At 44.4% G+C, this 25,090-nt stretch overlaps 7 protein-coding genes across 11 annotated transcripts in view; 3 read left to right on the top strand and 4 right to left on the bottom strand.

Moving 5' to 3' along the window:
• Window positions 1-25,090, bottom strand: part of LOC126557269 (ATP-dependent Clp protease ATP-binding subunit clpX-like, mitochondrial) — a 399,590-nt gene that overhangs the window by 188,190 nt on the left and 186,310 nt on the right. The gene's annotated exons all lie outside the window — the stretch shown is intronic.
• Window positions 1-25,090, top strand: part of LOC126559393 (60S ribosomal protein L32) — a 173,357-nt gene that overhangs the window by 87,475 nt on the left and 60,792 nt on the right. Inside the window, exon 1 of one of the 2 annotated variants that reach the window (XM_050215544.1) lies at window positions 8,633-8,643. The exons of the other annotated variant lie outside the window; for it this stretch is intronic. The gene's annotated coding sequence lies outside the window, so the exon portion shown is untranslated. Of the gene's footprint in view, window positions 1-8,632; window positions 8,644-25,090 lie in introns of those variants that run through there. 2 annotated transcript variants of the gene reach the window in all.
• The window catches only part of LOC126558330 (actin-related protein 1), a 309,926-nt gene that overhangs the window by 264,880 nt on the left and 19,956 nt on the right, over window positions 1-25,090 (top strand). The gene's annotated exons all lie outside the window — the stretch shown is intronic.
• The window catches only part of LOC126559498 (cytochrome c oxidase assembly protein COX16 homolog, mitochondrial), a 163,800-nt gene that overhangs the window by 134,275 nt on the left and 4,435 nt on the right, over window positions 1-25,090 (bottom strand). The gene's annotated exons all lie outside the window — the stretch shown is intronic.
• LOC126557919 (thiamine transporter 1-like) lies at window positions 738-2,250 on the top strand. Its single transcript, XM_050213831.1, has 2 exons — window positions 738-874; window positions 958-2,250. The coding sequence occupies exons 1-2, from the start codon at window positions 749-751 to the stop codon at window positions 2,248-2,250; spliced, it is 1,419 nt and encodes a 472-aa protein (XP_050069788.1). The 5' UTR covers window positions 738-748.
• On the bottom strand, window positions 3,382-11,600 carry LOC126567120 (protein kinase C-binding protein 1). The gene is made up of 6 exons (XM_050223353.1): window positions 10,005-11,600; window positions 9,700-9,924; window positions 7,843-8,017; window positions 5,346-7,756; window positions 4,388-5,275; window positions 3,382-3,780 (listed from the first exon to the last, which is right to left on the bottom strand). Exons 1-6 carry the CDS (start codon window positions 11,598-11,600, stop codon window positions 3,382-3,384), a joined length of 5,694 nt encoding a protein of 1,897 aa, XP_050079310.1.
• LOC126559619 (E3 SUMO-protein ligase RanBP2) lies at window positions 14,259-24,738 on the bottom strand. Its single transcript, XM_050215789.1, has 7 exons — window positions 24,522-24,738; window positions 22,921-24,111; window positions 17,494-22,548; window positions 16,713-16,855; window positions 15,755-16,641; window positions 14,650-15,675; window positions 14,259-14,577 (listed from the first exon to the last, which is right to left on the bottom strand). The coding sequence occupies exons 1-7, from the start codon at window positions 24,588-24,590 to the stop codon at window positions 14,270-14,272; spliced, it is 8,679 nt and encodes a 2,892-aa protein (XP_050071746.1). The 5' UTR covers window positions 24,591-24,738; the 3' UTR covers window positions 14,259-14,269.

Here is a 25,090-nt window from a genome sequence, read left to right as displayed (position 1 = left end):
TTGTTGCATATTTAAAAGTTATGGGCTTTCATTCAAACGATTCATTCAAAAATTCAATGCATTCAATTAAAAAAAACATTTTTGCTTTAAGATTGAAAAATTAAAATGGTCTACTGTACATACATCTAGTGTGTGTGCCCCTAGGAATGTCTTCAGCGCGTGTTGGAAAGATGACGATGAAGCAAGCCGTTTGATTGCAAATCAATCACAATTAGCTTCTCGGTTCAATTTGTTACTGTTTAAAACAATAACATCAAACCTTGTAGCGATTATATAACATTAAAATGGATTAAACAACGGGGATGTATACTACTTATTTATTTACAATTGATTATGACGGTCCAGTGCCGTACTGTCGGGGATGTATACTATATGAGAAAATATTTATTGAAGAGGAAAAATAAACTACCCATTTTCCTCTTTTTAAGACATTTTTATAAAATCCGCAATAATGTTATTTGCATCATTTTGTATCTTAAAGGGGAAAAGGGTATTTATCTATCATTCATCATAACATCGATAACATAGTTATCGAGTCGTATTTGTTGTCTGATTATATCTCTTCGATAAGTAAATACGTTCCGTGGAATAGCTTAAAATCTGATAAGCCTGCAATAGAATGACAATTTAAGCTTATAATCTCCTCAACAGAACAACGTAATTTATATCTATAATGACACCGCCCGATCTATACAAATTAATTACCCAGGTTTACCACACAATTCACTCATGCTATCACAGATCAAGAATGCAACAATGGCTGAAGATTTCGTTGCTAGTATGCACATTCGGTTTCCTCAAAGAAATTCGTCCCAGTGAACCGTTCATCGTCGATTATCTTGCTGGACCATGGCGCAATTTAACGATGGACCAGGTATGCATTGACCGACACTATACAAGCTGAAATATGTATCAAGAAAATAAAGCTCTTCCCTTTCTTTTTTACTTTCACCACAGATCGTACAGGAAGCGTTCCCGATTGGTACCTACTCCTATCTGGCTCAGCTAGCCATCATCTTCCTGGTGACGGATTTCCTGCGCTACAAACCGATCATTATCGTAAATGGGGCAGCCGGTATCGTTGTTTGGAGCATGCTCACCTGGACCACATCGCTGACCGCACTCAAGGTGCTGGAAATATTCTACGGTACATATTGTGCCGCCGAGGTGGCATACTTCAGCTACATTTACGCCAAAGTGGATCGTGAGCACTATCAGAAAGTAACCTCGCACACACGGGCAGCAATTTACAGTGGGCGGTTCTTTGCTGCCAGCCTCGCCCAGCTGCTGGTGTACTTTGAGGCGATGGACTATCGGCAGCTTAATTATTTGTCGCTAGCCGCACAAATCAGTGCCACACTTTGGGCACTATTTCTGCCGTCGGTTCCCAACAGTATGTACTTTCATCGACAAACTTTACCCAGCCAATCATCAGCAGGCGATTCAACCGCAGTACAATGTACCACCATCAGCGATACCACGGTGATCGGTGACAAGCAAATGAAGATGGTCGATGTCATAGAAGACGATAATTCGGATGATAGTAAGCCTCCGATGACACCGAACCGGCGTGTAATGTCATCATTTCGTTCTCGGTTGAAAGGTGCGTTCGTACTGCTGTGGACACACTTTCGCACCTCGTTCACCAATCGGAGCGTCCTTCAATGGAGCATATGGTATGCGCTGGCCATGGCTGGCTACATCCAAATTCTAGCCTATGTGCAAGCTCTGTGGAGTTCCATCGATGAAACACAACCGGCCATCTGGAACGGAGCGGTTGAAGCGGCCCTAACGCTGCTCGGTGCCATCGTAGCACTGCTGGCTGGATATTTGCACAGCGGATTCCTTAAACCTCGCACCAGTCTACTGTCGCTAGCATTGCTTTCGTTTGCCGCCGGTGGTGCAATGCTGTTGGCCACCAAGACCGGTAACCTGATCGTGTCCTACCTCGGTTACATGGTATTTTGTGTACTTTACGCCTTTGCCATCACCGTGGTAAGTGCGGAAATTGCCAAAAACATTTCGGACGATTGTTTTGGACTGGTGTTTGGATTCAACACACTCGTAGCTTTATCGCTGCAAACGCTGCTCACGTTTTCGGTCACCGATTCAGATGGCTGGTTTGCGTTGGACGTTTTTGGTCAGTTTACTGTATTTAGCTGCTACTTCCTGGTGCTTGGTGGCATTTATACCGCGTTCCTAGTAGCGGAAATTATTGGCAGTGTGGTCAGACGTGGTTCGACACAATGATAGTCGCTGAAAATAGGCTGAAAAATGCAACAAGTAGTACAAATTAGTTCTCCACACAGATGAGAACCAAACAAAAATCCCCACTAGGCCTAGAATACTCACAGATATGTAAAACCACCAACACAAGACAACATTTATCGTGTGAGTAGTTTCGAAAGACGCATATTGTGAAATGTAATGACGCAAGCAATTGCCTCAATTCATTTACGCATTACACTTGTTAAAAGAAGAGCAAAAGACTTAGTTGTAGTTGTTACCTATATAGGTGGGTGATCGATCATATTGCCATCGAAAGTTTTCTCCTGTACACTAGCAATGTCCCGATAGAATGAAATTTAGACAATTTTTGGGATAAATAAACACACACACACAGAAAGACGCAAATTTGAGCTCCTTAAGTTGTGTAATTAAATGCATTACTTTCAGATATAAATTGCCTGTCGCCGTCCTAATGTATATGGAAGAAATATTAATTACAAACTATTGCATTATACTTATATTGAGGACGCTATTATAATTACTTACTATGTAAAATTGAACCGCAGCAAAATATCAAATATTTTTAAAGTAAATAGTTTTATAGCATATTTATGCTGTTACATTTTTGTTCAAAATGTCAAAGAAAAATTATTATATTTGATGCACATTTGCACTTTTCGATCGAACATTCACGAAGACCCTTAGAATGTAACATGTTAGAAACATGGTTAATATTATTTGATTTTTGAATCAATATTGAGTTTTATAGCATGAAACACATGTTTCCGTTTCGTATCTCTAGTTGAAGTAATATACAGATGTTTAATTATTATCTACAAAAGACAAAGCTTCCCCGGTAAATATTTCCATTTTTTAAATTTTCGATATTGTTATTTCATGTAGATATCTACATGAAATATTATATTGTATGTACAGTAAATTTCAAAACATCAAAGCATTCAAAGTATTTCTATTGATGGAGTAGTTTTATAAGAAAAATGTTTCATTGTACGATGAAAATATGAGTTTTACAAACTAATAAGTAATTATTACAATACATAACTCGTCAATGTAAGATTGCCAACATGAAAATTATTATTTGAAATTACATTCCCGTGCTCCTATATCCACCTATCGTTTCCCAGCGGACAGTCATTGTTGATGTCGCATGTATGGTGATGACGGTTGCTGTTGTACCATTTTTTTATGCTGCGCAAGCGAAGTAACGGTTGGATGGGTTTGTCTGAATCCCAATTCAACCGGCAAATATCCTTTCTCGGTCCCATCTAAAGCAACAGCTACAGAGGCACCACCTGCTGTTACGAATGAACTGCCAGAATGCAACTGACGACTACCGGACGATTGTAGTATTGCCATCTGATTCCAAACGCTAGGTGACACACCGCTAACAGTAACAGCATCTGCGTGCATCACTGTGGCATAGGTGGACGCTGCCGATGGTATGCTTGTTGAGGGAGACGATGTTAGCAGGTTGTTTGTGCTCTGGTAAGGTGTCGACGTAATGTCATACGTGTTACGCGGTGAATATCCCTATGAATGGCAGAGTATAAAAATAATCCTTAAGGAACAATTGTTCGTCAAAATGGCATTTAATATATTGCGATGGAAAACGATTACTACAGAATAGTGTTGTGCTTACTGAGTAAAAATATGTGAATGATATAAATCGCTATTATCAAACTCACATCCAAGCAGTTAAAAGCCGCCAGAGGGATTCGAATAATAAAGAGTTTTGAACTATTTTCGGAATCGTTATTATCAACCTCACTCCCAAGGAGTTAATAGTCGCCAGAGAATTCGAAATGCAAAGAGTGTTTAAACTCTTTTGGAATTCGAATCGCAAACATTTTTTAAAACTCTTTTAGGATGCGAATCAATGGAGAGTTTCGAAAACTATTTTGAGGTTCGAGTTGGCACAGCTATTATGAGATTCGTAACGTCGTTGAAGGAGGTATTCCCGCCGCAACCCCCCCGCTCAGTAGTTTAGTTTTGAGTTAGGAACCGCCTCGCCAGCAGGGAGTAAGTATGATTGAATTAATTCCTTGAAAACAGTCGTTTTTCTCATCACTACTACAGAGCTTTTCGATTGTGTAACTGAAAACTCTTGTTTACTATGATTTTAAAACAAATTACTTACCTTCTTGCGACTGTCCGCTTTTTGCTGAGTAAGTTGGTTCGATTTGTCGCGTGCAGCCGCTCTTTTCTGCATCAGTTGTTGCGGTGTACTTGTAGTCACGTTCGTAGTTACACCTAAGGTGACATTGCTACCATTCTGTGGCGAATGTGACGGTATATTTATAATCATTCCGTCCCGTCCGTGCACCGACTGTATTACCGGCGTTTTGTAGCTTACACTGCCAGCCAACGTGCCGGGAATAAAGCGTACCGAAGGATTTGGTAGCGGAGTGCTTGTGGAAGTTATATCACTAGGGAACACTCTATTGCTCGGAGATCTCTTACTAAGCAGATTGTTCGTATCACCACCACCAACTGAGGGAACAGTCGAGACCTGCAAACAAGAACGATTACGTATAGGGGCTTTGGTGGCGTTACTGCTACTATTGCCATCAGAAGAAACCACCGAATTTGTATCCGGTGAACTACAGTGAACGGAGCGAGAACTTTTTGCATGATCCTGCGTACAATCATTGTGATGCTCCGTCCAATGTTTCTTCTGGCATTCGATACTGCAGTACGAAGTGTTCCAACAGCAATAGTAGTGCGCTTCGCTGAGACATTTCTTGCACCATTGCTTCATTTTTGCGCTTTGCACTGCGCGCTGCTTGTCGCGCAGTAACTGTTGTCGCTGCTCATTCAGAGCTCGGAGTTTTTCTTGCTCGAGCGAATTGCGCAACTCTGCCAGTCGACTGTCGAACGCGTTCTGTTGCTTTTCCTTCTCACGAAGCCAAAGTTCTTGTTGCCGTTCGTGATTTAATTTGAGTGCAGCCAACTCCGCCAACGATGATCCGTTTCCGGACATATCTTTCAATAAGTCTTCCATTACTGTGCGGATATGATCGAGGACCTGTCAAAAAGATACAAAATTCACAATTAGTACAGAAATAGAGATTATTTTAAGGATGTAGCATATTTACCCTGTTCGAACTGTCATCAAATAATTGCATCGTGCGATTTAATTCCATCATACTGTCATCGTCGGAAGGTAGGGACAGTGATGTTTCTGGTGGTCTTGGTAACAGTGGCGGAGGCAGCCCACCGATTTTCTTAGCTTTGGATGGTACGGAGACTGGGCTGATTTCTTCCTCGATAATCAGTACATCATCAGTATCGTTCGAAATCTCATTGCTAACACTTTTGCGATTATCTGTACAAGGAATTAAGGAAACCTCAGGAGAAGTAGTAACGAGTTCCTTCGGGATCGACACGGTAGCTGTTTGTTGTAGCAATGGTGATGCCAACGGTACAGCTATTGATGCCGGAAGCGTAACATTGTGTACCAACGATGTAGCTTGTTTTGCTGATGCATGCTTGGTGGCGTTGGATGCACCACCCGGAAACGACTTTCTAGCCCGCTGATTACTTGTAACCATGGCGATGGTAGTGCTACTAATAGGCAACACTGCCGGTGGTGTTTGCTGCACAGGCTTTAACACATTAACCGTACTAACTGGTGGAACTATATCTTGTCTCTTGGTCACATCCGATGATACCGATGACGTGGAATTACCGTTACGGACTGGTTCCCCTCTTTGTACAGCTGGTACATCTTTTGGACATTCTACAACATTTACTTCATCGTCAGGAACTATTTCTTGTTTGATGGAGATCCCATTAGATGATGTAGGTGTTGTATTAATTGTGCTCGTCGTATTGGCTGCTTTCGAAGCGGTTTCCGAAAAGGAAGTTGCTGTTGTTGTACAGAAGGATGACGTATTAACAACAGTCTTTGACAACAGCGGATTGACCGATAGTTTTGTTGCCATAACCGTAACGACCGAACTATTGACCACGGTCGTATGAGCATGAGTATGCGAAATTTGTTCCTCGTTTGAAGCATGTTTTGGCGAATGCAGTGGGACATTATGGGTCCCAGCATCTGCAACTGCCATTTTATTTACCGTTACGGAAGGTGGATTGTTTTCAAGCATAGAGTTTGATGAAACACATGTGATCTTTCCAGCAACCGGCTCGATTGCACCCGTGACTACTGTTTGTACCGTCTCATTAGCCGTTGAAACCGTCACTTTCGTTTTTGTAAGAGCTACGCTCGCTAAAACAGGGTTTTCCATCAGAGCATTTGGCGCTAGAATAAAATTTTCTGCGATTGTCTCTACAACCTTCTTTTTTTGCGTATCCTCTACTTCCGAATCCGTTGTTGATGATTTCGCTCCAGTAGGATCTACGATCAGTGAAACAGATTTTTCGGTCTGCACATTTGGTGACACATTTACTTTCTCAGCATCAGGATCGACTAAAGTCTCTTGCGTCTCTTTTGCCTTTGAAACTGCTTTTAATGTCATTGTTATTGCTTTTGGAACTGCGCTCACTACTGTGCTTTTCACGGCTAAATGCTTTCCACGCTTGGAAAGAGGCTCTGTTTCCCATGACTGTGAACCGCGTCGAAGTAATAGGGATAAATTTTTAGGATTACAGTCCGTATCAACAGCATGTGTGGCCTCCTTGTCACTTTCAGCCGTCACATCAGACGTTTGCTTATTTTCAGCCGATTTATCGTTATTCGACTTTGTCCGAAGAGATGCATTGGACGGTGCCACCAAGTCCTGCGTGCTTTCCGCATTCGTCTGCGAACTGGTTAGTTCTTCTGTCGCTTTCATAAAACGTGACATACGACGTGTCATGCGCTTTGGAGGACTTGCAGTTAGTGCCTTAGTTGCAGGTGCTACAGTGACGGGAGTCTGACCCTGAGTTGTTTCCATTTCTTCTTCACTGGTTTTAGTTTTAGCCAGTGCTATTTGTGATTCAGTTTCATCACTGACAGCAGAAGCAACGGCAACCATTTCCCCTTCACTTCTTTTTATCGTAACTTTCACATTCTTGAGAAACGCGCCCGGAAACATAGTACGTTGGTGCTCTTCAAACCGTGATGGATCTACAGCCTCCTTGAACGAACCATAGTTGAACGTGGTGAATTGTTCGCGCAACTGGGCAATATGATGTGTAACTTCTTCCACGCTAATGGCATACAATGCCAACCTGATCTTCAGGTTTTGTTTGTGAGGGTTAAGATCGCGCTGGGAAAACAGGTAGCATTCTTTAACCGATATCCAGGAACGGTCGTGTGTACCGAAATATCGTACAAATGCCTGATTGTTGGCATTAATCGCCATAAGTTTGCCGGGCCAGTAGGGATACCCCTTCATCTTAGCCCACACTAATAGATGCGGCTTCGAACACGGCTCCCGGAACCTATCTTCTGCTAGTGTGTTGTCATTCTTGTAGCATTCGTAACATGGATCCATTTCATCCATTTCTTGTTTAGCTCGCTTATGCAAAAGCCGTGCCTTTTTCAGTATGTTCAAGTTATCTGCAAAAGAATGTTGCCAGGATCATTCAAATTGAATCAGACTGATAATGTGGTCTAGTTAAAGGTCCACAGTAAAAACTACTTACCAGGATAGATAGACATATTGTGTACTATCCAACCTACGTCGTCCATAAACGCTTCCGGAGACTTGTATGCGTTCTGCTCGTATTTTTCATTCAGTACAACTAGATCCATATGTCGGGTTATGTACTTGTCGTAATGTGGCATAAGCGATTTGTTGATAGGATGAAAAAAATGTCTCTGTAATATAAAACATAATATCTTGGATTACGTATTTCTAACGAAAAGTGCTATACAATACTTCATGTCTATTTGAAGCTTCAATCCTTGTCTCGTCTGGGTTTATTTGCATAAAGCAAGCAGCATAAAAACTAGAGAATAGCCCATGGCATCTTGCCAGAGTAATAAAATGCTATTGCGGAAGTTGGGGCAAGTGTGCCATAGGGTCAAGTGAACCACGTAGTATATTTTTCAGTAAAAATTTAATTAGACGACCAAGTGAATGTTCTTAATCGTTCGTACCTGTGACTATCTATAGTATAGCAAATTTCATTAACAATAGTCAACCTTTCTCACATTTATCATCTGTTTTCTGCTGATCAACCAAATTGTGTGTAATCCCTGTGTAATTAATGCCCCGGGCCACGGGAAATTTCATAATGTTGAAATCTATGCGAAACTGCCAAAAAATCACAAAATTCCGATTACAGCTTTTTTCCATTGCCAATGTGTGTACGTGCCAGCTTCTCAAAAAGCGATTCCAAAGTGAGAAAATTTTACAACCACTCATTAGAACCTGAAATTCTATTTTTGAAATCGCCCATTTCCCGCGAGCTTTATAATATCTAAATCAATTGAAATAAGCACTGCAAACACAAAGAAACAAGATATAAAAACCTATGAATTACATGATAAAGTTGATGTAAAAATAATCACGTTAAGACAACTCAAAAATAATAGTTTTTCCGCAACAAAAAATCCAAATTTAAATATAAAATAATTTTTGAGGCAAAAGGATCACACTATTCTATTAGGAGCAAGATTTCTGCACACTTTTCGCACTGATTTTGATGAAAGTTGAGCTATAAAAAACGTAAAAAATTGTTTCTTACAGCAATGAGATCTCAATGCTGGAATGGAGTAACCCATACCCGAAAGGAGCATTTCGGTGGGACTCGAACCGCCTTAGAACACGAAGTTGCACCGATAACACACGTCAAATGCTAGAAACTCAAAGCGGCACATCCTAATGCCAATAAAAAGGTATGTTTAATGGTTATAACATTATTTGCAAACCCCAAAAAAAGGAGGAATTGATGCACCACATTTATCCCTAGCATATAATAATGACTTGATTTGATATTCCACTTTTATATCATTTTTGATGATTTTATCTAGATGGCCGTCTTCCGCCATATGGAAGGCACTCTTGACCCAATATTGCAAAAATATCACCTCTTTTTAAATATGTACAAAACTTTCATGAAACGATTATTTTCGCTTTTTTTTTTTAATTTATAATTAATGAAAAATAAGCGTGAAATGACAATCAAAGCAAATTCAGCATTTTAGAACCAAGTTTAAGTAAGTTTCAGCATACATTGGTTAACGTAGCATACTCGCCCCAACTTCCGCTACGCGTTGCTATGCGATGCGTTGCTATGCGACAGAAAAAGATCTCGTGAAGACGAGCACTAATATTGGCAATTTCAATCAAAGTATACTATCTGTATGGGTATGTGTGTAAAATATCACCATGCTTCTAGAAAAAATCTTTTACTTCTGTTTTCAACTCCTAATCAGATATTCATATCTTAGTATCCTACTATGCGTAAATAAAAATACTGATTCTGATGTTCGAATGCTATCACGAAACGCGAAAATTAATACAAATCTATAATTATGTGTTACTCAAAACTTACCCAATCAGCATGCGATGATAGTATCTTTACTGAATATCCAAGACATTCGACAAACGATTCGATGTCGATAGTTCTATTGGTTATCATTTTACATTCCGTGCAGCTCCAATTCGGATCTTCCGTTATGTAACGAACGCAATATTTGTGATAACTTCGTATACAACTACTACATCCCAAGTCCGGATCACACATTTTACAACGCCAACAAAAACGGTCCCATCCAGGCTAAAAGAAACAGAAAAAAGAACGCTGAGGTAAACCTATTGCACGGAGGGTGAACACCTTTACACCTTCGTCTCGCTTACCTTAGGTGGTTCTCCAGGAAACGATTGATCATTGGTTTCGTGTTGCAGATTCAAGCTGCTTAAGAAAAATTTTGCTCCGCCTCTGAAGCTGTCCACATTTCGATCCCGCTTTAGCAGCTTATATTCTGATTTTGTGGAGCGTATTTTACGGACTCTTGTTGCCGGCTGTTTGTTTACTACATCTTCCAACTTGTGACTATCGTCGGTTGCCAATTCTTTGCTGTTATCGGGAGTATCATCCGCTGATCCCCTTCGTTTCCGTTTCCGTGGTGGCGTCAACAACTTTGCTCGTGGTGGTGTTACGCCCGCACGTACGGTCCCCACGACTGCTGCATCCACAATGCTATCTGAACAACGTTTGCGCAATTTACCTTTGCTGCTGGTATCCGTAATGTACTCGGACAGAACTTTCGACTTTGCCTGCATTACTTGCAGCGATTTCATCTCGCGCGATGGTTTCGAAGCGATTTCGTCACCCAACACTACTGCGTCGAGGGTTGTTGGCTCATCAACAAACACTTTAGCAATGGTCGTGACTGGTGCTGTCGTGGGCTGCTGTTGTACATCATTCCCTTCTTCGGCTGTTGCCATGGTAGCAGCTGATTCAACTCTACCAGCGCCGCTTATTAGATTCGTTTGTGTAGCTGTAACTGTAACGGCTACTTTTTCAGCCACATTTTTCACTGACTCGATCGGTGCTGACTTTCGGGCAGACGTCGCTGTACTTTCATCTTTTCCGTTTACCGGATTAACGCTAGAAGACACAGTGCCTTGGCCTTGGTTAAACTGTGCATTAGAAGTGGAAGACACAGCTACAACAATACTTGCTGGCCGAGACTGTGGATTGCTACTACTGACTGGCACAAGATTGCTAGCACTAGCCACTACGGGCACGGTGGATAAAGTTGCTGCTGCCGTTGAAACCGTCGATGCAGGTTGTGGTGATTTGATCGCATCGTTTGATGTTATTTGATGTTTCAACAAGCTATGCCCGTCTGCCGGTCTGACGGTCGTGTTGTACAATGTAACAGTTTTCTGTCCTTTATTACTATCAGGTTCCTGTGTTGTAGGAGCAGGTGAAAACCGCCGATTTATTGACATTCGTCTCCCCAGCACACTGTTGACCAGCTGTACTTGCTTCAACTGTCCACCACCGCCCAGTATAGATTGACCGTTACGGTTCACATCTTCGCCCGTAACTTTTACACGCATCTCGCCACTTGTGCCGTGACTATCTGCGCTGGAGGTTACCGGAATATTTTTGTTCAAACATATCTTGTGAGTTCCGGTTACTGTTTTATACGAAAGTGTAGCATTGTCGCCGGCATTATTAGAACCTGTAAACCTTAAACTGCCTGCATTGGTTTGCGGTTGGCTTAATGATGCTGCATTTCGACCATCAACGACTTGCGACTGCCTTTGCACCACTATCGGTTGAGATTTTGTCGAAGGAACGCTTACAATTCTATTCTTACCTATCACCAGCTTGATACCAGCGGTAGGTGTCTGTGATGTTGCAGAATTAGCAGCAATTGAGACGGACAGAGGTAATGCGGCTGCTGCAACTAATTTCTTTTTTCCACTTCTGGACGACATGCCCGGCGGGGGGAAGTTGATTTCTGATTACAAGAAAAGTTAACTTGTTTAATAATAATGGAACGGTTGTTTTACTCCGGCTGGCCTTTTGCTCACTGAAAACAAAGAAAGGAGAAGTTAAAAATCTCTATTACACGAATATATATGTTTTCTAATTTAGCTAAACGACTTGGGGGTGCCATACATGTTGGATTGCTCCGTCATTAAATTACATAAAAAAGAGTGCGCTTATCATTTGAAAGTGGTGTATGTGCTTTATATTAAATACACTGAGCGAAATGAGAATAGCACCAACATGTTTTTTTGATTATTTCTTACAAAATATTGAACTGATTTTGCCTTTTTAAATTTAGAATATTAGTTCCAGCTATCTATTAGTCAAAAGAAGCAATTTTTGTTCCGCATCAATTTTCGAAAAAAAAAATGTCGGCTTAAATTTGAATGATCCGCAAAAATCTCCACACAATGGTTCAAGACAGATTGAACTAACGCTCTTAACTTAAACAAGCTACGCCGGTTCATGCATTTTGAAGGTATTGTGTAGAAAGCACGGTAATGTTATTCTTATTTCGCTCAGTGTAGTTTTGTGTGTATGCGTCTCCCATTAAGCATGCATACGCACGCCCACAAAATGCGTTTGAATTAGCTATCTGGCAATGAAGGATAAAGTGCAGAGTTCGATAACATTTCCAATCGAAACCAATCTTAGACTAGAATTAAGAAGGCTCCTTAAAGCAAGAAGCAATGTGGGAGTATGACACGAACAGAAAAAATTTGTCACAAACAATATACCGCCAAAAAGAACAAAAACAAACGCTTTATCTCTAAATAGTCACTCAACTATAATCGCACAATAGTTTGCTCTTTATAAAATAAAACGAAACAGACGTCATGCGGTACGTTTGTATGAAACCCGCAGAAATTATTTACTTGACTTCCACGAAACGTCGATAAATATCAGGCCGAGTTACAACACCTGCGTGAAGTACGCACGATCATCTTTATATAAAAAAAAGATCTTTACCCATACACACTTACCCAACAGCATACGCTTCTATAGAAATGCAGGATGGCACCGACGAAATGGTCGTGAATGTGGGCCGAACCACTGCTATTACTTGGCGATTTTTTTAGCCTCGCTTCTTCTTCGTTCTTACAGCGTGCGAAACATGCAGCATTTACACCCTGCGCTCGAGGACACCCTAAAAGAAAGACATAAAAATACTATTATTCACGCAATTCGAGTGGCGGACATTACTGTTACACTTGTACAATACGATTACAACAACTACTAGCAGACTGCGGACACAACCAGCCAGACTGATTCGCTCGTATAACACAGAATGTCCCCCCATAGTAAAGCGGTCAGAAAATTTCTCGTTCGTTTCTTTAGCGTACAAAAACCCAATGTACGCTCCTCTTTAGGACGATGCCAGACAACAATGCCAGAGCTTCCTACTCTTCCCTCTAATGAAGAACATCCGCAAGACGTGCTAATGTAGCCCGAACCTGCTGTAGCATTTCAGTAATAGGGAGATATCAGGGGAGAAAATCTGGCACGCTAAAACAGAGAACAATGTCAAAGCAAAAAAATGGTAACCAGCCACCTACCCGTGGATACGACACGAAGAGCTACCGAGAGCCGGTTCTGGCTGCTGTCTCTGCTGGTAGAATACAGTGAACTTATTGGGCAAGAAAATTACACCGTTCCACACAAGCCAGCGCGTTTCTAGAGGACGTAAGCAAGTTTAGCACACGCCAATAGTGTTGCACACGACGGAATGAAGTAAAATAATGCGATATACTGCTGCTTGCTAGCTTTATCCATCGAACTACGCCGCGGTATAGTGGTGTTGGTGCTATAGCTATAACACACAGAATCAGACCAAAAACCGCTCACTCGAGCGTTGCTTTCGACCGATGATGATGTGTGCGTGAAAGCATGGCCGATGTGTTTGCTTGTGTTGGTATGTTTTGACATTTCCTTGACAACGAACCGATTCGCATGTGTGTGTCGTGTGGCGCGCAGGAATTAGCAAAACCATTCGCCTCGATTTCGCGTATTGTTCGTCGAAAAGCCGAGAATCAACATCCCATACAGGAGAATTCGGACATATCTATCACTTTTGGCGTCTAAAAAAGACCCTTTTTCGAACCAATTTTTCGGTTAAATTGAAAATCACGTCACCCTCCCTTCAATAAGTTAGAAGCCGGTTGGAGTGAGGATTTAGGTCTCGTAATCAAGGATGTGATTCGATCAAATTATCTACATCTGCTTCAAGTAAATACAAAATGTCCATTTTTTTCTCTCTACATGTAGTAATGTCCGATTTATTTGAAGTTTATTTTGTTCTTTTTTGCTCGTACGTATAACACAATCTATGCAAAGGATTATCGGAGTCACTAAGGAATACAATGTAACAGTGATTATGCCCAAAAACTACTTCCAATGCTAAATTTGAACAGTCCAGTCGTGCATTATGTGACACAGAGAACAACGATTTTCCGGACACTCTAAACCTTGCTTCATAAACACATAACATTAATTCAAAAGAAAAGATAATTACGAGTAGAAGTAATGGAAAACGCACAACATAATATCTGTGTCTGGTTGATCAATTTACCGGATGGCCTCATAATAGGGAGGTTTTACACCGTAACATTTGTTATTAATCTTGATCTGGCTCCAGATCTGGCCTGGCACGCAATTTCTCTTGGCACCGTTCCAATGTGCTGCGGAACTCGGACGCAATGCCTTCGTTCTTGAAGCGGGCAGCCAACTGTTCCAGCTGGCCCGGTGCCTCGGCATGATTCATGGCGCCCCAAACGAATGCCTTGTCGGAGTTGTTCATCGGAGTAATGGAAAGGTCCGCTGTGATGGCGTGGTTCAGGACGAGCTTGAAAATTTGTTCACGTCGTAACAGTAACCGATAAGTGTTCCTTACTGGATGGTGTAGAATCTTTAGTTCTCCGACACCTGTTCAAAAAAAGAAATATATATATACGTTAACAAAATTCAAATCCTTTCTATTAACTTAATCAAACTTGCCTCTTTCTTTCCATTCCTTTGTGGTCGCATCGTAACGGAATAGTTTGGCACGTTCGCCAAACAGTTTTGTTTCCTCCTCCTCACCCGTACGCACTTCGATCTCATCTGGCAACTGTATGACAGGGGCGTAGTACGGATCATAATTTTCCTCTCCACCAGCGGCAACCGTGCCATCCTCACCGCCCATTGCTCCCATCTCATCCCTATTACCATTGGTTGGCTCAGTATTATTAGCCCCGGCGCCATCTGTACTGTTGTTTAGTTTAGCTGAGGCCGAGCGAGAAAAGAAATCCTCCTTCACCGTTAATCCTACGAAGCCTCCGGCAGATTTGGTACCATCCTCTGTTTGCTTGAGTGTGTTGCTAAATGCAGGACTATTGCTGCTAGCCAGTGTCGCAAAGCTTACACTATCGTCCATTTTGAACAACGAAGGAGCATCGCTGTTATTGGTGGAGGAGACGCTATTGCTGCTGGTTGTTACTGTGGTAGATTGCTTAGCTAAACTACCAAAAGTAAAGCCACTTGCACCGCCAAAAATGGAAGGTTTACCAGCATCGCCGAAGGCAACACTTCCGAAAAGGGAATTGCTGATAGTAGTAGTTGGTGCTGGTGTACTACCAACTGCACTGCTTGGTGGCGTTGCGGTAGCACTGGTAGCTGTTTTCGTACTCGTACCACCAAAAATGTTTCCTCCCGAGAACATATTCGTACTACCGGTAGAACCGAAACCACCGCTGCTGCCAAAGCCTCCGACTGATGATCCAAAGAATTTTCCTGCCCCTTCAGCCATTTTGCCGGAAGGTGGCGTTGTTAGGGATGCGGGCTGCAACAGTGGGCTGCTCGTGTTGGTCTGTTTTGCAGCAGCCACGACCGTGTTGGTGGTGGTTTTGCTGTTATCAACCGTGGTAGATGTTACCTGTGCACCAGGTGATCCCGCTGGCGCAACAAACGATGTTTTCGGTGTTGTATTAAGCGATGCAGAGAAGATCGAACCGCCAGAAGCTGCCGATCCAATCGCAACTGAACCTATATAGAGAGTTGATAAAGTCAGCCGAAAGTTAGTCAAAAAGAGAACATTGATCACCGAAGAACTTGATTAACTTACTTCCAAAAGCAAACTTAGCATTCGTACCACTCGTTGCCGTTTGCTCCGCTGTGGAGGATGGCTGCACACCACCGAAAATTGAAGTGGCAGACATGAAAGGCGATGCTGATGATTTTTTTTCCGCTGATAGGAAAGTGCTTGTCGTACTGGCGGGTCCCACACTGCTACCAGTGCCCGCTGGTACCTTAAACGATAATCCCGAGAACAAACCCGGTATGGGGGCCGCCGGTGTTGCGCTTACTTTTGCTGCATTATCTCCACCAAATATGTTTGCGGTCTGGGCTCCACCAAATAGCACTTTGTTCGGTAAGCTACTCTGCGGCGCCACAGGTGGCAACGGTTTTACGCTCTTAATATCTATAGGCAGGGGCTGATCATCACCGTCGGATTCCGTCGCGGACTGTTTCCCTTCAACGGTTGGAAACACGAAAGTATCCGAATCGCAACCACGACAACCGGCACATGGTGTGGTTGTAGCGGTGGTTTCGAAAAAGTTATCCGGCAGCTTCAGTTTCTGTGCCGTTTCTCGATCGTTGAGTGAAATGTCGCTTAATTTGGAGAAGTTTAACGCACCTATCGGCGAACTGGTGGACGTGATGGTGGTATCGTTGTGGCCTGGGGATGTAATTTTCGTCTCATCCTTCGTCTCGTCCACCATCGAGCTGTTCAATTTTCCGCTTAACGCATCCGTAATCGCGTCACGGAAGTCTTGCGCAATATCGGACGATTTGAACCGCAAACAGAAGTTCATGATTTCAAAATTACCCTCGGAGAAGTCATTAGCCACAAACTGCCAAGATTTGTCGTCCTTCTTCGTGTAACAGATGTCATCAGTAAGAGCGTGATTGAGACAAATTTTAAGCACCTGCTCGCGCCGCATTACCACTCTAAAGGGAAAAGAAAAGGTGTCAGAACCAATCTGGAATAAGATGTGCGGTTCGAGAGGATCGTGAATTACCTTAGCTTTCCAGTCTCCTTGTGCTTCAGGATCTTTACATCACCAATGCCACGTTCCTTCCATTCGGAGCTGATAAAACGATAAAGTTTAGCACGATGTGTGTACAGCACGTGCTCGTCTTCCTCGCCAGTTTTTACTTCGACCTGGAAAATAATAATTAGAAAACAGCAGATTTACAATATTTGAACATCTGATAGCCGAACGATCCGATTGGAATAATTAAATTTTTTTTAAATTTATTTTCAGTATGAAGGCTTGCCCCGTATTATTAAAAATAGTTGTACCTTTAAGTTGGTCATGAAATGGTGGCCTCACACCGTCAACACAATGCTTACGAATTTGAGAGATCATTTTGAGCAAAAAACTTGAAAACCCCCGAACAAGATTAAAAACTAACTGAAAGGGTTTCTTATGCAACCATGGAAGAATATGTCTTCTGAAAGAATTTAAATATTTACTCTCTCGATGAAAAGGTGTTCGCAGAGTGTAATTGCTACTAATGGGTGGCATACGGAGTATTAAATTAAACAATCGGATTCGATGAGATGTGTGTTGGTGTTGGTATGTTGGTGGTATGGACAATTTTCTGGTTAATCATTTTCATCAACAGATAGAATTGCAGTTATACGCCTTAGTCGTTCTTCAGAATTAAAAAAAAACAGGATCTTACTAAACTAGGTCAATTTCATACAATCAAATTTTCAAAGATTTGCAAAAAGAACAAACAAAAAGGAACATTGTTATAAATCAAAATCAAGGTTCCACGCTTAGATACACTTACCTTATCCGGTAGCGGAATAACGGGCGCAAAGTAGGTATTGTTTTCTTCCTCCGTCACACTGTTTTCGCCAGTTGCGCCATCATCGTCCGCACCATCACCTTCCCCACTTAGCGTGCGGCCCGGTGATTTTGGCTTGAACACAAAACCAAATGTGGCTTTCTCCGGTGGATCCAGCTTGCTGATCGCTGACGAAGTGCTGACAGTGGTCTGTCCATCACCACCAATGCTGCTGCTGCTTGCAGTCTTGTTCGGTGTTAGCTTCGAGCCAAACGAAAGACCACCGGTCGGTGTTGGTAGTTCAAATTTGAAAACGGGTTTCTCCGGTGTTGCGGCAGCAACGATTGTACCACTGGCTGCCGAACTGTTGTTTTGTATCGGTTTCAGTGTGCTGCCGAAAGAAAATCCTCCTCCAAAGAAGGATTGCTGCGAAAGGTTGCTGCTCGCCGTACTCGTTACAGTTGTAATCGAGCTGACGACTGATGCTGCTGCTGTTGTCGTGACATTAGCGGCTGCTGTAGACGCCACAGCAATGGTGAAACCACCACCTGCTGCGAAACTAAACTTGGATGTGTCCGACTTTAGTAGCAATCCACCACCGGTAGATGACGCTCCACCAGCAGTTTTCTTCGGAACCGTATGATCTTTCGGACTTTCGCAGCTCACACAGTACAGCGCGTCTGCTCCGTTGGAAAGATAGCAATCGTTGCAAGTCCATGAGCCAGGTTTCGGTTTGAACTGTTCGCCGAATCCAACACCGCCACCACCGCTGACAGCGGTTCCACCCTTTGCCGGGGTAGATGTAGCAGGTTTTGTAGACTGTAGATCCAAAGATTTTTTCGAACCCACCGTTGTAGCAGGTGTAACCGAACCGAAAGTGATCGGCGTCACAGTAACGGAGGATGGAGGCATACCGAACGTAAACTTGCTGGCACCTTCCTTCGGTGGGGCAAGATTACCGAATAGCCCACCCGTAAGAGTGGATTGCTTTGGTTCGTCCTTCTTCGTTGGATCGCGCGGCTCATTACACGCGACACATTTCGTAGTGTCCGCTTTGTTGGTCAAGTAGCAACCAGGACATTCCCAGCTTCCCGACTTTGGTTTGAACTTATCGCCGAAACCAGTAGTCGTCGTGATTGTCTTAGCAGCAGATACATTGGGAAGCAATTTCTGCACCGCCGATAAGAATCGATCCCGCTCGTCAGTGGTTTTAAACGTTGCCATAAAAGTTAGCGGCCCCTTAGCAGTAGGATACGTAGCATCTTGCTGGACAGTCCAGCTGCAAGCATTTTTTTCGGCGGCTTTCATCTGCACTTCCTTGCTAAGGATGTGGTTCAGATAGATGGTGCTGGGCCGGTCACTGTTGCGCATCAATAGCCGAATGGTTGACGTAGAGGTAAGCAGACGTAACAGTCCGCTGCTAACTTCACAATCCGTCCACGCACTAGATGCCTGCTGGTCCCGACGCTTCAGACCGATTACGTTCGTCGTTTCGTGGGCACAGATGAAGTCGCGCTCCTCGAATCCAAGTCCACCGAAAATAGTACCAAATGGATTGGAAGACCCAGCGCCGATAGCCGGTGTTGTTTGAGCTTTCAATGTGAATGACGCAAACGGACTCGGTTTACCATCGTTACTAGCAGTTCCGGTTGTTGTAGGGGTGCTTAGCGGTTTAGCGACAACTGAGGGTGGTGTGTAATTTTTTGCGAATGTAAAGTCTCCAAATGGTTTCACAACTCCGGTTGCTGTTGTTTGGGCCGTTGTTACCGCAGACGAAACAGGCGTACTGGATGATTTCGGTGTGCTGCTAAACGCAAAGCTACCACCGACCGTGGCAGGTGGTGGAGCTGAGCTCTTGCCACTGCTCTGCTGATTACCACCATCGGCTGCACGCAAGCGAGCAACCTCGTCCCGTGCCGCGACAAACGTCTGATAGAATTCGTTCGCTAACGCGACAGTACCAAACCGGGCACAGAACGATTCTTTTTTCGGTTCCTCGTCGGCAAAGTCCATCGCCGCCCAGATGTAACATTCCTTGTGCTTTTCCATCGGTTTTATGATAAGCTCAGGTGTGATGTAGTGATTGGCACAGATCTTGTGCACCTGTTCCCGTCGCATCACGATCCTTACCTTGGCCGGATCGGCCTTCGATCGCAGTATCTTCAGCTCACCCAAACCACGCTCCTTCCATTCCCGGTCGACCAGCCGGAGCAGTTTCGAGCGTCCGCTGAACATTTGCTCCTCGTCTTCTTCGCCAGTACGCACCACAATCTCATCCGGCAAAGGTATGATCGGTTGGAAGTCTGGACGGGGATCGTACTCGACACCACCCGAAACGTTTTTATCATCATCGTCATCATCTTCCTCGAGTTGATTGGTCACGCTGGAAGAATTCTTCGCCGGGGACACCATGTTAGCAAAGAAAGATGGTGCGAAGGTCGTAGAAAGCGGACCACCAATGGCGGTGGTAGTCTTATCACCAGCCGCCAACTGGATCGAAGGCATCGGGAACTTTGTGTTTACGGTGGTGGATACTGGAATTGGTTCCGGTTTGGGTGTGCTGGTGTTGTTGTTGCCTGTCGTTCCCTGTCCAATGCTGCCACCCGTATTGCTGTGTTTTATGTGTTGCGGAGGAATTGTAACGCTGTACGTGGGTTGTACGCCCGAACTAGCGGCAAAAGTGGAGCTGTTAATGCTTGGTGGTGGTGGTAACGGATCTGAGCTAGTAATGACCACATTTACCGGTGCACCGCCTTTCGTTTCCGCACTGGTGGACAAATAGGTGGACAACGCAATACTTGACACGGACGCCGAGGATGCCGGAGCATTGAACGTGGTGTTGCTACTGTTGTAGGTATTGTTCCAACTGCTAAGGAGTGCGGGAGTCTGCAGCGATTGTTCGATCGAAAGACTGCCGCCGCTTCCCGATTTCGAAGTGACCGTTGAGGCGGGCGTGGTAATTTGGGACATCACCGGGCCTGAATGCATCATGACCAGCTGGGAATCGGATTGTGTCGGTAGAACAGTTTGCTGGAACGCCGGCAAATGGTGATATCCACCGGCAGCTGGCGATCCACCGGACGGTATCAGGAGACTGTCCGAATGATAAGCGGCACTGGTGTGCATCGGAGAAGCTCCCATCGCTCCTGTCATTGGGTGACCGCGTGGAGTTAGCATTTGCTGCTGCTGTTGATACTGACCCGCCATCTGTCCCGGCGGTGGTAAGTAATTGGGATACACATTGGTACCGTACATATTGTGATAGGCTGGTTGCTGGGGAGGAGCCATCCCAACGCCGCCCATTACCGGGGTTCGAGCAGCTGCTGCGGCATGTTGATATGCTAGGGCCGGTGAGGTACCCTGCAACTCATCCATCATGTACATATCGCTCATGGCTTGCATGGCCGCTGCAGCAGCCGCTGCAGACACCGTGGCCGACGATTCATTCACTAATGGGGTCGACGTTGATGTTCCAGCTACACCCACCGCTTCCACCGGTGACTTCCGGAACATGTTTTCCTCGATCTTAACCAATCGATCCTGCATGTCGCCTACGTCGTTTCGAATTCCCAGTACATCCTCCTTAACGAACGTCAGTGTTTCCATCATCTGTCGTATCAGTGCCTCGAGATCGTTCGTTTTCGCTAGACACATCGAGGCGGCAGCAGCGGTCGCCGAATCCCGCTCTGTCATGCTGCGTGATAGCAAAACGCCCGCTGCTGTTCCACTTGTCGCGCCCATCCCAGCATTCGTCATCGAGGATGTAAAAGACTGGAAATGATCGCTTTCGTCCGCACTCGTTCCCACGACACCTCCGTTGGCCGATGTGTTCAAACTCCCATCGAACGAATCGTTTGCGAACGATAGACGCTTCATCTCATTCTGCACCACGTGATTCAGCGGATGGTCTCGTTCCACGTACGGTAGCTCCAAATAGCGCTGTGTTTGGCGGATACATTCACGCGCACGCTCAGAGTAAAACTTTTTTGCTTTCAGCGGTGTTTTGTTGGATTCGTCCAACTTTTTAAACGCTTCCGCACGAAAGTACGCCGCAAACGGTAAAGGAATGCCGCCAAAGTCTTGCGCGAATTCTTCATACCGACTGCGTTTGAAGTAAACCGTTGCCAGAAATGTAATGGCCGTCTCGGCCAACTTAGCCACTTCCTGCTGACAATCGTACGATTTGCCACCGTACTTGAAGAACATTTCGGAACCGTAGCGGCCGCCACCACCACCACCACCTCCCTCACCATCTATGCCACCAGCGTACGAAGATTCGTTACGTAGCTTCCACAGCAACACCCCGGCACGGTAAACGGATTCAACGCGGCTCTCGATGTACCGTCGTTCTTCCGGTGTGATCTTTGATGTGACCAACTTTGATACACCTCCTGCCCGTAGTACCAGCACCTGGCCCAACTTCAGCAACACGATAACATCGCATAGTGGTGCACCGGTGCCTCGAATCGCTTGCAAACCATGCTGCAGCAGCTGGCGCTGTTCGGCCACACTAACCGCCGCATCCTTAGCGGTACTACTCTTGATCAGCTGGTACGCGGCACTCCACCAATCGATCTTACTATCCTCACACAGCAGTGGGATAAGATTTGCCGCGGGCAGAAATACCGGACGACCCTGGTGCGACTGGTTCGACAAGCGCTTGCTATCGAGGTTGCTATGGGCAACGAGAATCGAGCAGTACAGGAACGAATCCATATCGAGCTGGTTCAATGTTTCCAGGTTGCAGTTTTCCAGATTGTTGGTGGAAAAGTTCAACCGTGGGAACGCTTTGCATCGAAATTCGGATAAATTTTCCATCCCGATCGCCAGACCCAGATACACCAGATACGGCAATGAGGAAGGATACAGCGATTGAGCGAACTCTACGTACATGATGATTTGCTCACGCTTTGGCAGCACATACTGTGGTTCGCCGAACGCAACACCGTCTTTCGTGAAATACGCACCGGATGCTGCCTTCGATGTAATGTCGCCGAACGAATAAAGTGCACGGGATACATTTTGACGCCATGCAGGATCCGAGCAGAGTTGACGAATCTGATAGATATTAAAAACAAGGTAAAATATATTACTAAAACGAATGACTACCCTTAAGATTAGAGATAGGAAAAATTGACATAAAAGCAGAACTGGTTCCGGCCAAAAAATCGGAACCAGTTTCGACAGGTAGGTGCAACCCGGGGGGGGGGGGGGGGGGGGGGGGTGGTTTGGGTTTTGGGGGGAGACCATTTGGGACCGTCGGAATCTTCCGGAACTATTGGAACCGACGAGAATGTTCGGTTCCTCGTTCGGTTCCAATAATTCGGAATCGGACCTGGAATCATCCCGCCTGTAACCTGACCGGAACCGGGGGTGCACTCTAGAAAACTCATCACTCCTTAAGAACGTATATATTTGATCGCTTCTTACCTGATTTACTATATCATCCGCCGTTGTCCAAACCTTTGTTTCCGTAACATTCTGTATTTGCGCCAACACAGACAAATCAACACCATCTTCCACACAGGACAACAGCGTACTCCCAGCCTGGCAACATCGGAATGCCGCCTGCTTGTTCCAGAAGCCCAGCAAATTACGTGCCATTTCACTGCTGTGCTTCAGCCATGGTTCATCTGGATTCGGAACACCGCACTGGTAAGCCATTAGTAACAGTGCTAGACACTTTTTGTTCACATCCTTCGACCGGCCAGCACTGGACTGCTGATCTTGCGAACCCTTAAACAGCAACGATGCCGAATACAGGAGCCACTGACCCCGATAATGTTGCAGATACGCTTCGGCCATCTGCTTCTGCGGGGCAGCATTACGACCTTTCTCCGCCACCTGTTGCAATGTTTGGTCCAGTTTAAACAATTTCTGTGCTATTTCCTTCAGATTGCTTCGCTTGATTGTTTCCATTGTCGAATCGGCGAGTAAATTCAAATGGATCTGCCGGTCCAAAACAAGCGCTTGCAGCAGATAATAGTTCCAGTGCCTTTGCAGTCCCGCCCCATCACCTGGCGGTGGCGAATCAGAGTATTTCGACAGCATGTTTGCCACACCGTTTGTCCACTCGTTCGACTGCATGAAAGGTTCGCAAAATTTCATCTCCAGCTCGAAACAGTACTTGAACGCTTCGTCCACCTTTTTCTCGTCTAGAAAATGGTCCACCAGTCGTACGCGTAACAACGGATCCAACGGACGGGCCAAAATTTCCTTCAGTATGATGTCCTTTACTAGCTTATTGTCTGCGGTGGCGTCCTTATTCGCTACCTTCAACTTCAGGTTCAGTACCGCTTCGTGATTGATGCGCTCCGATTCGGCCAGATCGCACCAGTGCTTCGCCTTCGACAAGTGCTTCGAGAGGTTGTCGTCCATGAGCAACAGCTTGCACACGTCCGTAATTAGCCCGGTTTGCTTCGAATCGAGCTGGAGCGACCGTTGGTAGGAGGTGATGGCCCGGTCAAACTTTTTCTGTTTCTCGTAACACTGGCCGAGCAGCTTGTGTGCCGGGGCACTATCTTCCTGTACCGACAGGTAACAGGACAGCCAGTGCTCCGCGCTCGCATATTCATTCAGCTTAAAGTATTGCCTCGCTATTGCCAGTCCACGCAGGTAGCGCTGGATTCGTAAGAAACAATGGAAAATATTAAATTCAATCAGTATTTATGCATATTTTGGCTGCGTCTCATCGCATGTATCGATCAATCCGTCGAGTGTACAAATTGACAGCAAGCTTGCATATCAGCGACTTAACCTCAATGGTAATAATTCGCGGTAATGCGACAAATAGAGAGAAGCTTCCTTCCTATGTTGCACTTTATCAACGATTTCAGAATGACGATTCATACGGATGTGCTTAACACCAATTCGTGGGGTACATTTAGTTAAAAACGCATTCGGTAACATTTTCTATTCAAATATTGTGTCAAAAATACTTGTAAAAGAAAAGAAAAAAAACGAGAGAAAAAAACAGACTTTCCGGGAGGTCCTCAGCGGAGGGACCCCTTCTACCTGCAAGACTTTTTTACCTCGTTTTCCGGCAACTTGTTGAGAGAGGTTTTCACATGACGATCAATATCCTTTTTGGTGGAGAACATTTTCAATCGATTGGCTTGGTTTTTTTTCTCAGTAGACTGCAGCAAGCATCAAGCCGTGCTAGAACATTCACCGCGACGACACGACGCAAATTGACACAGCTGTGTGTGAGAAAATCTTCCTCACTCCAATCGACTATTTTCACAATTAAATACTTTAACTTTAACGAGAATCTCGGAAAGAAAGTAAGTCCACTGCTGTCCGTCTGAGTATAGGCGGATTATAAAGATTCTTTTTCCTTTTACACAGGCTTTTTTAACGTGAACAAACTGCACACTGCTTCTTCCTTTCGCAAAAATAGGCGCCGGTTGAGGTTATTGCTCAAGGGTCATATACAAACGGTGGCCCTATCGGACCTTTTTGACATTTCAATTCAACTGCTGATTGACGTTGAGTTACTTTTCCGTTATTTTATGTTTAAATCTTGATTCTTTCGATTAAAACGACAAATTCGTGTAAATAATGGTGTTTTGTATAAAAGGAGATTGCAAAATCTGAAAAT

Source organism: Anopheles maculipalpis, chromosome 2RL (genome assembly GCF_943734695.1).
Source record: "Anopheles maculipalpis chromosome 2RL, idAnoMacuDA_375_x, whole genome shotgun sequence".
In the NCBI taxonomy this organism is placed as follows: Eukaryota; Metazoa; Arthropoda; class Insecta; order Diptera; family Culicidae; genus Anopheles; species Anopheles maculipalpis.
This window is presented reverse-complemented; position numbering and strand designations above follow the sequence as displayed.